This window comes from Stegodyphus dumicola, chromosome 11 (assembly GCF_044657685.1).
Source record: "Stegodyphus dumicola isolate Sdum_Otavi_A_Nest chromosome 11, ASM4465768v1".
Lineage (NCBI taxonomy): Eukaryota > Metazoa > Arthropoda > Arachnida > Araneae > Eresidae > Stegodyphus > Stegodyphus dumicola.
This window is the reverse complement of record NC_140778.1, coordinates 105,451,205-105,468,735: the sequence shown is the minus strand read 5'-3', so window position 1 is coordinate 105,468,735 and position 17,531 is coordinate 105,451,205. Positions and strand designations below refer to the sequence as shown.

General features: G+C 32.9%; 1 protein-coding gene across 1 annotated transcript in view; it reads right to left on the bottom strand.

Moving 5' to 3' along the window:
* Window positions 1-5,069: 5,069 nt before the first annotated feature.
* Window positions 5,070-17,531, bottom strand: part of Ptp36E (protein tyrosine phosphatase 36E) — a 304,097-nt gene continuing 291,635 nt past the window's right edge. The window contains exons 14-16 of the mRNA XM_085827038.1: window positions 15,923-16,110; window positions 10,532-10,667; window positions 5,070-8,343 (exon numbers count right to left, since the gene is read on the bottom strand). Coding sequence (XP_085683164.1) covers window positions 8,278-8,343; window positions 10,532-10,667; window positions 15,923-16,110 — 390 coding nt within the window. The 3' untranslated portion in view covers window positions 5,070-8,277. The remainder of the gene's footprint in view (window positions 8,344-10,531; window positions 10,668-15,922; window positions 16,111-17,531) is intronic.

Genomic DNA, 17,531 nt, shown 5'->3' with positions numbered 1-17,531 from the left:
AAATTTGCTTCTAAATTAAATAATAAGTCTAAAACGCATTTTGGAAACATTCCCTTGAGGAACATATAGACACTTCCTGAGGAATCTATATGACAAATATCAGTGTGTTTCTGGGTCAGTGCTTTGCAACAAATACACATCTAAATTCTTTTATTGTAATATATTTTTTTAAAATTTATTGAGGAAGTTAAATTTCAATCAGTATCTATTATTATTATTTTGTTATTTAAGAAACTTGGATGTTTTGACTTGATTCAAATTAAAGGAGAGCTGTTTATTCAAAGTAAAAGCTGTAATATGTTAGTATAAACTGCATGTAAGATTACATATACAGTCAAAAGTTGTTAATCCAGACTCGTCGGGACTTCGGCGTTTCCGGATTATAGATCATCAGTTTAAATCTGGTAAGATGGCATGCAGAAATTATAAAATTAGAAATATGAAACCGTAATTTATGAAATAAAGAACAATTATGATCTAAAGGATATCAAAATTTACAAAAAAAAAAAAAAAAAAAAAAAAAAAAAGCTTAATATTTATTTTTTTATTTTTTTTTATTAAACATTTCTTTCAATGTAAGTTGTTTAAGTTGCTTCGTTTTATGTGATAATACTGTCTCTTTAATTCTATAAACAGACATAATTTCTTCTTCAGTTACAAAGTTCCGCTGTTCAAGTCCTATAATTGCTGTGTTGAGAATACTGACTAATTTGTCAATCGAAATTTTTTCATTTTCAATAACCTCTGTGTCACTTTCTTCACTATCGGAAGCGAATTATAATGAGGAGGAATTTGATTTAAATCATATCAAAGACGGAGTACATCGAAATGAAATACTACATTTAGTAAGGAATTATAAGCCAAATAAAATAAAAACATCTGCCCTGAACAACTACTGACAGATCAACTTCCAATTCATTGTGCGCTGCGGAGTCCTCCCCCCCCCCCACCGCAGAGCAGCATGAAATTGATAAACAGAGTTCGGAATCGTTAGAGAAACAAAGGATATGCCTTTATCCATTTTTTTGCAGCAATTCCACTTTTTGTTTAATGGACTTCGAAACATACTTTCGCTTTGTAGATCCTTTACATATTAGTAAATATATATCGGAAATTCTATTTCACATAATCGAAAGTTCAAGCTTACTTTTATAAAATTGCTCTAACAGTCTGCAAAAAATAATAAGCCGGATCCAATTTGAAGATTAAGGAACAACACAATCTGCAACATTAACTGAATTAGATAATTTCAGCTTAGCTTACACCGTCCATTATGCATTAAACACGCATGTGTAAACGTAATATGCACATGCGCACACGCATATTCACAGCCGTAAACGTCTTATGCGCATGCGTCGCATTGACGCATGCGCAGAAAGTTTGTAGATTTGAGGTCCGGATTATAGATCATTCCCGATTGTGGGTGTCCGAATTAACGACTTTTGACTGTATTTGTAAATGGTATATTATAGTTTTCAGATGTGATATATATAAGAGTCAGTAGATGTTTCATATGAGGTTGGGTAAGAATTTCTGTAGGAGAGTTGAAAATAAACATATTGAGTATACCCTCAAAAAGCAGCACTGATGATAGAAACATAAAACATTAATGAACTTGCTGTTGTTTTTTGTTTGTTTCTGAAAATATCACTTGCATTCATATTTGAAAAAGATGTTCTTATTTTCATATTTTTAAGAAATTTGACTAATTGAGGAAAACTGACATTATCTTACATTTCATCTACATGGAAGAAAATTAAATTATATTTGTTAAAATTTTATTTTATTGTATTGTGTACTATAATGAGGTTGGGTAAAAGGTGATCTAACTTTTTAACAAGTCTTTATAACCTAACTTTGTTAAAGGTGAAATAAATCTGTGCTACAGTAGCCTGTTGAGGAATAATTCTATTTGAGGAAAGTTGTTTGGACATAGTTGATGGCAGTATCTATTTACTACAAAAGTGTTTTGAGGGAAAAATTTATGCTACCTGAGTAGTTGGGACTTTGTTAAAGGCAAAGTTTGTTTTTGCCTCAAAAGTCTCTCTAGGAAAAATTGCATGTGACAAAGTTGTTGGTATTTTTTTCTATGCAACAAATTTGTTCACATTTTTTTCTGTGTGCCGCGTTGTTGACATTTGTTTTTTGTATTATTGAGTAAGAATTCTGTGCTGGTAAAACTGATAGTCCTTTTTAAAGACAAAATATTGTTCTTTCTTATATTAAAGCAGCTCTTTCTTTGAGGAAGGCAAACATGCTGTTTGATGCTAGTGATTATTTGTTACATTGCAACATTCCGTCGTTAGTGAAATTGTGTACTCAAGAGTCTCCAGGAAGCTTTCTACCAAAGAGCATAAAAAAGTAGCCATCGGTGGAAATCAGAAATTACGGTTTGGACAAGACAATATTTCCATTGTAGAGTATTTATTTATCTATTTGAGACAAAACTTTCTTGGCAACTAAGTCCATTGTGAACTGTTGATTTCAAGCAAAAGAATATTTCCAAATGCTTGAGAGAAAAATTTAGGTCTAAATACTTTTTTGTCAGTGTATCTCCATTTGTGGATAGTCTCATTGTAATGTTATTCTCTCTGACTGCTTTTAAATGTTTTTGTAATTTAGACAGAGTTTGATATACATGTGTACTTTTGTGGAATTTAAGGTTCAGTAGTTTTGAATTGCATTTTAAATATGATTTTGTAACCTTTGAATATCAGTTTTAAGTGCTTTTATCAATTTATGGTTCTTCATAACATAGCTTTATTAGAACTAAATTGTGATGAAGGATGTCAGTGATTACTCTTTTTCTCAGTTCATTAAGTTGAAGATAAAGTATCAGTTCTTGGACTAATGATTTTTTCCCTTATGAAATGAACCCAATATGCTATTACATTCCATACTATTTCTTTGCTTTATCTATTTAAATTATTTTTATTGGTTAAATGTTCAAACACTTCAGCAAAAAACTTTTTGAATTCTGATCAAAATTTCTCAAATATAATGTTTGCGAAATGGGCTTACAAATGGGAATTATAATGTTTAATTGCTTAACTTTCAGTGCCACATTGAGTAAAGGAAGGCAGATTGCAGCAGTCATTTGTGAACTGTGGGGGACTTATTTGAAAGACTTGACGCTCTCAAACAGTTTTAAAAGAATGCATATATTCTTTGCCACAGTATCTGCTTTTCCACTGTATATAAAGTGCAAAATGTTTTTCATCATGGAGGCAAGGATATCTTATATTTTTTGACTATTACACCGTCACTTTTACTATATAAAAAGAGAAAATAGCCACCACATATTGCCAGAATCAATTTGAGAACTCCAAACGTAGTTACGTGAAGGAGACCGAACAGCAGTGTCAAAGACTGCATTACCCATTGTTGACCAAGAGGAGCCAAACCCCGAAAGACAACCTTAAAAATCCAACCATGTACCATCCCCAGAGCTAAGGGGTTGACAAGACAGTAGTACCATATGATCCCTGCTGAGCCTGAACCTACCCCCTGAATAAACTCCGGTTCTGGTCCTCTGAAAACTGATTTTATACCCCCCCCCCCACAGCCGAGACTTCCTAAGTACAGATACTAGCCAGTACTTCATATCACAGGAGATCAGATGATTGTTAAAATAAAAAGCATGAATGGGTTCTCTGATTCCATTCAAATTCTTTGACTCAGCTGCCATACAGAACTTATTCAAGGCTGATGCTATGATGGGAATTATTGCTATTCAGGGAAAGAGGAAGCAGTGAACATTGTGAGTTTTCAGTTTACCCCGTAATATTGACAAAAATTTGGTGGGACCCCGATAAGCATAGCGAAAATCCGACACACACATGAGTGAAACTGTCTGTTTTTTTCACTTGTACTATAATATACTATTGCAGTTTTAGGTCATTAACTTTAATTTCTAATTTTAAGACATAGAACAATGTGAAAATTTTAAATAAGTAACAGACGAAATGACAACTTCACGTGCAAAGCAAGGAAAATGAACATTTGTATTATAAAAAGAATGTGTCGAAATGTTTTCATTTTTTCTTTGTCTGTATTGTCTTAGCTTTATGTATTTTCAGATACATTGTGTAAAAAATATTTGGTAATTGTAAAATTATTATAATAAGTTAAAGAAATATCAAAACTGCTAAAATTTTTGACGACCCTCTGCTGTAGGTCCCATGCCCCCCAAGGGAGTCACAACCCACAGTTTAAAAAACCCTGATCTAGTGCATAAAGTCTCGAAAAGGTCAAATCTCCTTTTGCAACAATTTTGCCATAAAGTAAGAGAGTTTGTGAAGAATGAATTGATGTTGCTGAATTGTTGGACTTTTGAAGTGACAGTTACTAAACCTTTAACTTTAAAAAACTAAAGAAAAGCTTGAATTGTTTATTTTTAAGGAGTGTATTGAAGTATATTCTTCGATTATTATTACCCTTAGATATCCTGTAAAGATTGAGTACAATGTAATGATATGAATTCTGCAGGCGCTGAAAATTTATTCAAGTCCATTCAGTTAAAAAATAAAATAAAATAAAATAAAATAAAATAAAATTGAGGGATAGGGAAAAAGAGTGGATCCAGACAATCCTACTTAGCATGTTAGGAAATGTTATTTTGAAAAATTAAGAATTTCTCCACATTAATTCTGATACTGAAGCAACTATAAATTAAACGATAATTAAATATTTGTCTGAAGATCTGAATAACTGAATTCCCTTATGTTGGAAGGAATAATTGATCCTAATCATTTAGAAAAAATGAAGTTAAGTAATTGCTACTATCAATGGCTTAAATTTAAAATTTAAGAATACATGCCTAGGATTTTTAAAAGCAGAAACATATCATAGAAGCAGAAGGAATATGGATTAATACTATCGTTCTTTTTATGAGAAATACAGTTTAAATCGTTACTAATATGTTAAAGTCACAATTAGGTAATGCTATGCTCAGTTCAACTCATGAAGTGTAGATAATCACAAACAATTCAAAGTTTTTCCTCCTATAACCTAGGTAATTAAAGATATTTCTCAGCTTTGTTAATTTATTTATGAATGAAAAGAATAACTACAATCACTAAATTCAATTTATTTCTTTTCATTAACAGACATTCTTAGCTGGAATTACAAGTAAAAAATTTAAACATTTTTTAAAACAACAGCGGTGCTGCCATCTGTTGAGAAACGAGCCAACGATTTAAATCCTTATCTTCCACTTCCCGAATCAATGAAGGGGGGGGGGGGTCCCTGAAAACTAAAGTTAGTGGTAACATGATAGAATGACATTCTACAGGAAAAAAATACTTTCTGTTGATGTGAAAAAGTATGGTTCTTTTATTATTCCATTATTTATTCAGTAAAATGGTTCATGTTCATTTACCTCAAGGTAAGTACAGCATTTCAAATTTTTCTGAGGTAAACCTATACAGTAGCTTGACACATATCTCGTTGAACAGCCGAAATAATTTCCAAATATGATTGAATTTTATTCAATTCTTCCAGGTGTAATTTAATTTTCCCTTTAGCTAGCATAAATCTTCAAACGGTTTAACAGGGGGAATAATACTAAACCGATTGACTTTAAAAAATTCTTATCAAATTTATAACAATTGTTCGGCAGCTTCTTCCAGTTACTTCTAAAAAGTCACCTTAAGAAAATAAATAAGAGGAAATATTTTAATTAATGATAATCTATATAATACTGCAAAATATTATCTTCGATTTCAGAAATTAGTGCTTGAGTCAAGAGTTTGTATCACTTTATAACATACTTTGTAATTTGTATCACTTTGTAACATTGTGGTTGAAACAATAATGATTAAAATGATGGTATCAGCTATCATTTTAATCATTTGCTGGTTTAAGAACAAACCAAAATTTTATTTTTTCAATACTGTGGAGGTGTAACATCTGATATTTTCTACAGCAAAAATTCTTTTCAAATAGCAATAAAATTTATATTTTAAGTTGTGGACTATTAAAATTGACATTAACAAAGCCCGTGTAAGGGCAAAAAAAGGTAATAATATAAAATTTAAAAACTTTTTACGGTTGATCCAAATTGTTAAAATACTCTGCACATGAAATGTTATTGATAATTCTTTATCTGCATTTATAATACTTTCATCAGGATACGTAACAGTGCATGATAAATCTGATGAGTCATAACAAAATGGAATATTCTATCGAATATTAACTTTTTCAAATTGTAAATTATGCAAGCACAGGCAATCAATGCATTTAATTATTATTTTAGCGTGGTTTATGGAAAATAAAAAAGAGTTTCCAGAAATAGTTCAGGAACGGAAACTCCGAAAACGACTTTCTTGTAAATTATAGAAATAGCATGAAGTCAGGTGATAAATTCAATTAGAAATGACTAAAGCAATTTGAAAATTTATTAAATTTTGCAGCTTGTGATAATTGGTCAAGATAGTATTCATAATATTCATAATAGCAAATGATAAAAAGTTCAAAAAATAGAAACGCAGTTTTCATTAATCAAGATATTGCTGTAATCAAAATAAAGGTGTGATAGCAAAACTTCAAATAGTTCTATGATGCTATTAATGCTGACATTAAGTGGGTTGAAATAAACGCAATTTAATTTAATTTAGACTATCCATAAGTGACATTATCAAGTTTCATCCCGTAAGAGCTGAGCTTTAGATGCGCTAAAGCTCATCAGAAATAAACACTGTATAAAACTTGAAAATTCAGAAACTTAATTGTTGGTCATAGTATGTTACCAATCTTCATCCCAAAATCGCTTAAGTTTCGTATGCTCAAGAATGCAGTTATCCAATTAATTGATCAGAGAATTCTTACTGAAATAATAGAAAATTGCTCTTCATATAGAGTTGCATGTGATCTAAAAGCTGACCTAAATGTTTCATAAGCTTTATATGTGCACATGTAATACTACTCAGTGGAAGCACTTATTTTGATCTAGAGCTACGTTAGCCAGATGGCTATAGCATAATGCAGTTGAGCAGATATTTGTTGACACCAATATGTGCAACAGAAAACACTTTGACCGATTCATGTGGCCCATGGTTCCATGTTGCTATGATATGCCAACTATAAACGGGGCAATGATGATCAAAAACTTGAGCGTGCCCTACTCTTAAGTTTTTAAGTGAAAGTTAGAAATTTGTTCGCTTGTGAAGTTAAAATGTATGAATATAAGTTAACAGTTTTCCTGCTAGTAATTCTTAACTTCGGAGATAAACCTGCTAATTAATAAATGCAAGCAGATGGTGACATTCAAATCAGGATGTCATTTACTTCTAAATTTGTACTATCTTCTTCTGCTTCATATCAGCAAAACCACAAGCCAAATAATTCTTTATTGCAAAGTTAAATGATTCTGAAAGGCAGATGCACCGAAACTGATTTGAAACCATAACATTCTTACTTTCCTTTTCAAGTAAGCTATCAGTAACATACACCAAAAGATCGTTCATTCGCAATCTATTTTATCGTCTTGGTTCTAACACATTAGCTTGTGATTTTGCATTACATTGTACAAACAGATTCTTTCCCACGCTTTGTAAATCTATGATGTCCTCAATTTACAAACTTGTTTTCGGTATGAACTGGTACATCGGCTCTATATCGTGAAAAGCAACTAGGAAAGTTGCAAGACAAAAAAGAAGTGCACAAAATAGGAGATCGAAAAATATTTCTGTAGGTTATCTGATGATTTTTGTAGAATAAGTGTGGTGCTTTGTGCATCTTTTGTTTTTTTTTACCAGGAATATACAATTTTCCCCAAGAATCACCTTTATATTATATATCTACTACATCTGCAAGAATTCTTTGGAATCGAGTTTTAGTCCCGAAGCATTGAACTGGAACATTTCTTCCCATCTTATCATTCAATGGCTCTACTTGTTGCCATTTCATACATCTAATCTTAAACTAAAATGGAATTTCAAGATAGGAAGAAATTTTTTAGCTCGTAACTTTGATATAAAGAAAAAGGTGAGTTCCTTTGTATTTATTGTTATACTACATTATACTACGTTACGTTATAGTGAAACTGGGAGGTTAATATTAAGATGAAGTGTCAACTAAAAACTCATTATGATGTAATAAGAAGGGTGTCGTTGGCTCAAGGTTCTAAGACTTAAACCTGAGTGAAGTGCATAGTATTAAAATTTCGAGTGCAAAATATATCCTCTTTTCACAAAGACGTTCAACGGCAGTATCAAACGTTGTGTTCTTCGTATCAAACATTTGGACCTCTGATAGGGATTTAGGAGAATGACAGTCTCACAAACTGTTCAAATAATGGAGAACATAATGCAAAACTAAGTCATAACAATACTTATACTCCGTCTGAAAAAGAAAACAAAAAATTTTAGTGACACGTGAAAAACGATATATTTACATAAAATGTTCAACTACACATTTAAAAAAACTATTAAAAATTATTTGCATAACTTGCGTCTTTTATGAATATGTAATTTCATGCATTTGTAGCAGTTAATTAATTAATGTTGGTTAATTTTTAAATTAGGAAAGGCTCGATAAGTATCAATAGTTATTAGTCTTATTACTTGTCTTGATTATTTTATTACACACACACACGTAATATTAATTATATTATCTATGCATTCAGTTTATTGATTCTATGTAATATAGAGTATATGTTGAGCCTTATCATAATCTCGAAATATAAATATAACACAAATTGCGAAGCATGCAGCAAACATTAATTGAGGACAATTTATTTAACAAGCAACTTGTAATAAATTCCTTTCACAATTTAGCCTGAGAACATCAAAATCAATGTTTAATGCGTCTTTCGTCACTTTTGGCTCATATATAAAGGGTAAGAATATGTGTGAGACTCGAAAGTTGAAGACAAGTGAAAAAGAACATATTATAATACTTCGGGATTTAAATAGGACACTTGCTGGAAGATATAAATTGTTTAGAAATCGTTTTCAAGTAAGTACGATACAAGTTTCTAAATATTAATACGTATTCGCGTGAACAAAAAAAGCTGTAGACTGCGAAAATCTACGCTAAAAATGGACTGTTGAATTTTTAGTTTAAGGGATGGTTTTCGTTTTGTAATTTATATTACAACTGAAATAAATAGCAATCATGATACTAAAATCATTGTTAGAATAGTTAGAATGTGATTAGATTTTCATTTATGTCTACTCAAAGAGAAAGAAACCTTCTTTGAGATCATATTTCAAAAATTAATTCAAAATCGAACAACTCCAAAACTAAAATAATGACACATGTATTTGCTATAGACCTTAAGATCGATGAAAAAGGATTGGCAAAAATTGCGGTTTCTTAGCCCCAAAAGGCTGTTAATCTCGAAACGGCATTTTGCTTCGAATCACCATAAACGGCTGCATCGCTTTTCAAATTGTTGACACCAAATATTACCGCCCTGTATTATATTTAAAGAAATTAAATGATGAACAAACTGCATAAATGTATGTATATTTCTTGCACTGTGACAAAACAACGATACTTAGAGCCATGAGATTTTGAACAACGTAATCCTCCACCCGAACATGAGCACCTGGACGGCCGAATTTTGAATTTCTTTTATTATATATTTCATATTTTGTAAGTCTTTAACGATTAAGAAGCTCAACGACTTCAAAGCGAGCAGCGGCAGCATACAGTGCGGAATAAAATATTTTTATCTCCAGCGCGCGAGAGTGTCTATCGGAAATTCTAAAGATATGCTGTTTTTAAATATTTTTAGCCCAAATGACCTCGAAATGTACATATATGTGCAAATGGACAACAACAGCAAAATTTTGAAAAAAATCTGAAAGGTTTCAGATTTTAAATTACGTCCAAAGGGGCGTTTTTTTAACGTTTTGTGTGTTTCTTTTATTTATCAAATATCATGTTCTTTGTACTTAAACCATAATATTCAGTTCAATAGCAATGTCGCAAAATAATTTTAAAATGAGTCTATTTTTAGAATTTTCGATACACAGTTCGACGGCGCTGGAGATAAAAAGGTTTATTTTTCCCCGCGGTAGAGTGTTGCCATTGCTCGCTTTTAAATCGTTGAGTTTGTTACTTAAAAATTCGTTAAAATTTTACAAAATATGAAATCGATAATAAAATAAATTCCAAATTTCAAATTTGGGATTTCAGATGCCCATATTCGCAGTAGGATTACGTCAATAAAAACTGGATGGCTCTAGATACCGTTGTTTTATCACAATGCGAGAAATATACATACATTTATGCGGATTTTTCAATATTTAATTTCTTTAAATATAATGCAGGACTCTAACATTAGGTGGCAACAGGTTGAAAAGTGAAACGGACAGTTATAGTGATTCAACGCAAAATCGCAAAACGAAAAACAATTCCTTCAGGGACAAAGCCCCTTTGGGCTAAAAAACCTTTTTTCGTAATATAAAATCTGAAATCTTTCAGATTTTTTTTGTGTTATTCAGAGAGGATTTATTTATAATACTCTAATTATCTATAATTTATTTTTTATTTTTGAGTTAAATAAACAGATTATATTTACCATGTTTTCTACCAGCTGGGGTCGGTGTCTGCGAACAGTTTTCACAGCCTGGAAAACATCCACCTCACCGTGCTGAATGACTTGCTCGATGGCAACGCAGGCGGCACAGTAAACACCAACGCGGCTGCGTCCATTCCTAAAGAAATTCGAATTTATAACTTAAGAATTAATAAAGATTACTAGAATTTAAAAACTGAATTATAATTCCGCATCATTATTTAGATCCTTTGCTTGGAAAGTTATGATGGAACCAGCGAAAGTGAAAAAGAAAAGCCAAAATATGTTTAGAATTCTTATTTTTTGTGGTTTTCATTCATTGATGACATACATTTCAAAATGTTGAAGTATTCTTTATGGTTTATAATAATTTCTAAATTTAATCAAACATTTCCAGCAATTAAATCGAAAAATAATTTGAAAAGGCATACTTTATTGTCTAAATGTTATTATTATTTAAATACTTAGTAAGTGCTCCTTGGTTATGTGCGTAGTTTCGATGTATGAAGAGATCTGAAGATTGTGAACATATGCAATTTCATTCTAGACAGCTCATTAATTCTTCATGTATATTTAAAATACTCGGTTTGAAAAACTCTAATAGTTTAACAATGCCTTATAATTCACTAATAATATAAATATTAATCCATTATGCATTAGTTACATGCTAGTGCATTATAATCCTACATTTCAAATGAATCTGAAACGTCGCACATGTAAATTTTTTTTAACCAATCTGACAAATCACGTAACAGTCAACTAGCTTGGTCCTGGCTGCTGCTGACTCTACGCGCTTTATAAAGTGATAATACACTGACTACCAATAAGTATTTGGACACCTATGCAAATGACGATATCTGCGGGCCTAAGGTACGTCACGGACTCCGCCGGCATATATCGTGTAGGAAATAGCATCGGCTTTAGTCGCATGCAAGATGCCTCGCAGTTCGGAGCTCTCTGATTTCGAGAAATGTATAATTATCGGGTATCACAAATGTGGCCGATCCTTAAGGGACATATCTAGCGATCTGAAGTACCCAAAATCGACAGTGGCCTATGTGATTAAGAAGTGGAAGGTGAGCGGTGATTGTCGGAATGTGCCTCGAGTCGGCAGACCAACGAAATTGGGAGATAGAGACCGACGAGTGCTGTCCAGAGAAATTCGGAAGAACCGCACCTAACCGATGGCCCTCATCCGCGAGGAGTTTCAACAGGCATCCGGGAGTATTGTTTCAAGGAATAACATCCGTATGGTATCTGCTTGGTTTTCATGGTCGTGCTGCTGCCCATAAGCCTTTGATCACAAAGTCCAACCGCAATCGGTTAATGTGGTGCAAAGCACATCGAAATTGGACAGTAGATCAGTGGAAACCGGTTCTTTGGAGTGACGAATCAAGGTTCACCTTTTACCGTTCGGATGGCAGGGTCTGGGTCTGGCGTCTACCTGGAGAACGTCTCCTGCCAGAATGCATTGTGCCAAAAGTCAAGTTCGGCGGAGGTGGAATTATGGTCTGGGGGTGTTTCTCCTAATATGGGCTGGGACCCTTGGTCCCCATTCATGGTAAGCTCAACTCCGATGCCTACTGCACTATTTTGGATGAAAATGTGGTTCCTACGTTGTGGCAGTTTTACGGGTTGGACCCCTGTTACTTTCAGGACGACAATGCCTGTTGTCATGTTTCGACGTTAACCAAGGCTTGGTATGGTGCCAATGGAGTTCATCGAATGGACTGGTCTGCCCAGAGTCCAGACCTGAACCCTATCGAGAACCTCTGGGACGAGTTGCATCGCCGAATTCAGGGGTGCACTACCGTCACCATCGAGATAGATAAAGCCTGCGCTCTGAAACGAAACTGGCTTGTGACGTCACGGTTAAGGGACCCTCAGGGAACTTTTTATCGGCTTTTATAAGTTGTAATTTTTTATTCATTATGTTTTAAGAATTGAATTTATGTTTACTTTTGACACCTGAACCATCATCCCTTGTAATAATTACTAACACTAGTAATATAAAAATTGTCAGCAAAATTTATGATTATTTATTTTAATTGGAAACTAATTTTATATGAAATAACTGTCCTAAGGGGTTAAAAGCATAACACTTATTTCATTACATAATATGTAGAATATCAAATGCAGAATAAATTTGTTTCTTGGCAGAGTACTGTGTTCTTAAATTTAAATATCAATGTTTTTTGCAAATCATTAAATATTTTATTATGATGAAACTTAAATGCATATGTTTAGCTAATATAGCTTCTGTTCACTTTTATATATGTTATTATCATGCAATCAGTTTGTTTAAAATTTATTACGCAATATAAATATTTCTGAGAATGATAGAAAAGTTTCTAAAGTAATGTATGTAAGATTCATATTAAGGTAATTAAATTGCGAAACTGCAAAATGAAATTTTAAAAATGTACAGTTATTGAAGAAGCAGTAGTAATTGAATTCATATGTAGACATACTTGTTTTCATTGTATTTCAATTCAATGCAATTTTAAAAACAATTTTTTAATTATCTTTTAAATTGCAATCTTTAATTTGAGTACGTGGCACCACCAAAAGCTATGTAAGTTAAGTTAAAATTATTGCTTACATTATTCAGAAAAGTTTTGAACATGATGTTAGGATTTATATTTTCTTTTCATGTGGATATTAATAGAAAAAATATTTTCAGAACAGAGGTAACGCTTATAGTTAAATAGGTATGATGTAAAGAAATTTCAGTTTCTAAAAGTTTTTTAAGTATTTCGTATATTTAAAAAATATTTTCAAAAAAATTGTGTATAACTTTATTTAAAAAACTTTTTTCCTGTCTTATTTGGAATTTTAATATTGATAGTCTTCAGAGCTATGTAATAAACATTATCTCAATTTAACTACAGATTCTGTCGAATAATTATGTAGCATTAAGAGGAAAACATTAACTGTAATACAGATTAACATACAATATGTAAGTAAGAAATAATTTTAATACTAGACTATTTAGTAATTTATTACATTCAGAAAAATTTTCTGACTGATATAAGGCATTTAAATGTTAGTATAAATATTAAGTAGTCTCTTGCATTCGTTTGATGTTTTATAATCCTGCTACATTAATATGATAGATATAAAAATATACAATAATTATAGAATGAGAGATAACATGTGTTCCCAATGGCAAACATTTTGATAAAGTAGTGGGTGAAACAAAAAAATTTGATGCGGTGATGAGAATCAACAAGAGACACAAAGACAGTGCAGGAAAATCAAAGTAAAAATTTTAGCTACTTGAATTTTAAAACCAATTTTTCTTCAAAGAAATGATTTGCTTTTAAAAGGACCAACCATTCTCAAATAATTTTGTTTTGAAAATAAATACCAACAAAAGAAAATGAAAATATTTCATATTCGTATAAGCTTTGTAAAATATTATATTGCTGCTTGTAATTTTGTTTTAGACTGATTTTATAGTATGAGATACCAATTTCATAGAATAGGTTTAGAAAAACAGGTGTTTAGTAAGGAAGCTAAACTGCGCGAAGACCGGTCCCCTAGCAGTGACGTAGTAACTCAGCGCGCAGGCCTTATCTATCTCGATGGTGACGGCACTACCCGTACAAAATCGGTGAAGGAACTTCTATGTCTTCTCCAAGCCGAGTGGAAGAAAATACCACTAGCTGTCGTACAAAGACTTGTGGAAAGTATGCCCCGGAGGGTCCACGATGTAATTACCTCTCGTGGAGGCTCTACCAACTATTGATTTTGAATAAAGTTAGTTTTTCTTTTCTATCACAGATGTCCAAATACTTATTGGTAGTCAGTGTAAAACCCAGATGCGAAAACAGTTAGTGATTTGTTGTACCGAATGAGGCCCGGGTTCAAATCCCGGAGAAGGCATGAATGCAAATTGACTGTCCCTTCATAGGAGGAAACGGTGCCCGCTTTTTAGGTGCCTTCTTAACAAAATGACCACCGCTTTCGGCCTTACTATTGACCAAAGCCTAAAATAGCTATTGCCTGCCATTAAGAAAATAAATAAAGCAAAAAATAAGCTCCTGTAAGGAATTTATAGTACTATTTCTATTACTTCAGCCTTGTTTTGCAGTAGATGTGAAGAACATATGACATTTGTTATCATTATTAAAACTCACGTGTGCTTCCCTGATGGATACAGCGCAAGTGCTCTCAACTAGGGGGATCCCTCCTAAGCGGTATTTCGTAGTTTCTGGGGGATGCAGTCAGCCCTTTATTTAGCTGTTAAGTATTTAGTTTTATGAATTAGAAAAATACTTTAAAAGTTTTGGTATTTAACAACATTTCTGTACATTTTGTTGATTAATTTATAAAATGCGTTAAAAAATTATCTAAATCTAAATAAATGTACATGTATTTTTCAAGTTCTGGAAAGGAGGAGGCGGGGGAATGATCTTATAGCAATGGTGAAAGGGGTGCATGGAGCAAAATAGGTTGAGAACCTCTGGTATATGTTGGTTGCCGATCCTGGATGCCGTATCATTGCGCCCGGGCTCGAATTCTGGAGGAGGCTTTGAGATTGTAAGTGTATAATGCCTTTGTAACGTAGAGACAATTTAAATACACAGCGAGGTATAGGCCCCTTAGAGTGATTTGGTGGTAAGGAAGGCACTTGGTTCCATCAACCGAGGGCGATTTTCCTTCAAAATTGGCAGGAAATCGGCAAAATGGTACCTGTAAAAGTGCTTAAGGCCTTCCATGCTAATGGCAGATGTATTCTTGCACTCACGTTGCTATATTAGTGGAGTTGTTCTGACGTTCCTGCCAGAAAAGTGACATTGGTCACAACAATAACAAAACTCGCAGGTGTTTCCCGCAGCATTGCATATGCAGTTACTCAAACAGCTTGAAAACATGCAGTTTCTTGAACATTGGCTTGAAATTCGAGTTGCTAGAATGTCTACTTATGCCTTAAGGAAGCCCATTACCTGCCTACAGTAAAAGTAATAGGGCATAAAGAACTTTCAAAATTGTTTTGAAAGAATAAATAAATATTTAATTTAACAAGATATTTTTATTACATTTATTTATTATTTGAAGAGACATTTATGGTAGTATCATATCACGAATCGGTGATTGCAAGATTTAATAAACTTTCTTCTTGATTTGGAAGATAATTTTGAATAGAAAGTTCTTAAGTTAGATACTTGATTTGCTGAATTAACTCCATATTTTTTTCGCACTGTCTATTTTGAGTGTGTTTACATTTTATCAACAGCTAACTGAAACTAACTTTTATGTTATTAAAGAAAGTAAAATTAGTTCAGATAATTTATATGATGACAACCATGACAATAAGTCTTCCTGTTTTTACAGAAAAATGATGAGAACATTAAATGGATCATGACTTAATATGGAATTGATTCATACGTGGAGAGCACAATCACTGGTCCGTAGGCAGATCTCTGTCGCCATCTCTCCACCATATTCATAAGCTCTACCAAGGCATTAGTCGAAGTGGGCACTTTATGGCCGAGAGGCCAGCATGTAATCTGGAAGAGTTGAGTGGTCTTGGGCTCAGCTTTCACCCCCGCCATCAATTCTGTCAGCGAGACGACCTGTGTTGAAAAAGAAGAATGATCACGACCGAGGAAATTCACTATGAATCTTTCTGTGTGAGGCTCATGCAGAGATTACTTATGGAAACAAGAAAATTAAAATAAAAAGAAACGTATGATATACGTAAAATAGGCTGATCTGAATTGAAAAATGAGACAAAAAAGTCCGATTCAGACTAGCCTTATTTAAAAAAAAAGGAGTTCTGAACCTTCGAAAGAGGAAGTTTTTTAAGAGGATAGGAAGCGAGACACTTATCATCATTTACTTATAGGTGGGCTTGTGAATAAACAACAGCTGAAGATTCGGATACTTTAAAAGCTAATAGAAACAGTTTAAAATTTAGAGCGAAGCAGAAAGACCTCCAAAAACCTGAACTCGCCAAATGAATTAAAAAAAATAATTTTCACACCAAAGAAGTAGAAAGTGTGATTTTCTGACCAACAGTGTTGTGCATAGATGATTTATGATTTTCCTTCGTATTAAGCAGAAGTTTCGTGTTTCTTGATGCAACATTTTAAAGCTCATGAGGTCTGAGGTATCTATATTAAGCAATTCTGAGAAGGGGTACTTTAAATAACATAAGATATTGGGCTGGGTCTTTAAAGGACAGAAATGCAATGTTTTATTAAGAGAAAAGACGACACAAAAGCTAAAGATATGATATTTTGTAACTAATCGATGGAAAGACTGGAATAATTACAAATACTTATGATCACTTGGAAAGAAAGAATGTTTTTTATCCGATAAAACGAAAACTTTTAATTATTTTTGAATAAAATGGTATAAGAGCCTTCGTCGAATGGTTCGTCGGTTCGTAAGAATGGTTCTTCGACAACAATTCTTAAATTACTGAATTATTAATTGATGACTTTGGGAAACAAAGAGCACAGAAAGCGAAAGATTCAAAAGAAGCTAACTTTTCCTTAAAAAAATTATAGAGACCGGAGACTCTGGAATACGCAATCGAATTATCGCTATGTCTTGGAAATTGCAGTACTAAGCAGTACTAAGCGTGTAATAGACCCTTTTATTAAATTCAGTTGATTAACAGAAGACCTGTCTTGAGCTTAGAGAAATAGCCAGCATTTATGGCGTAACTCCAAAAGTAATGAATTGAAACTGAGACTAAGTAAGTCGTAAAAGAGCCAAAGGCTATGCAGAAAGAATACGCGCAAGGTGGCTTAAACCTAACACCGGTACGACAAGCCTTATGGCGAGAACAACGCAATGCCGCAAATAGACTGCTTGCTATCCGGAGATTCAAACAGTAACGTGGTCTTCAGCAGGTGGAACACGCTCTGATTCAATCTTAATCGATAGAAAACGTCACTGACACTGTCAAACAAATAATAAAAAGATTCCAATAACTATGCAAGGGAATTTAAATTTCACACTTAAAATATGAGCTGGTTAGAAAACC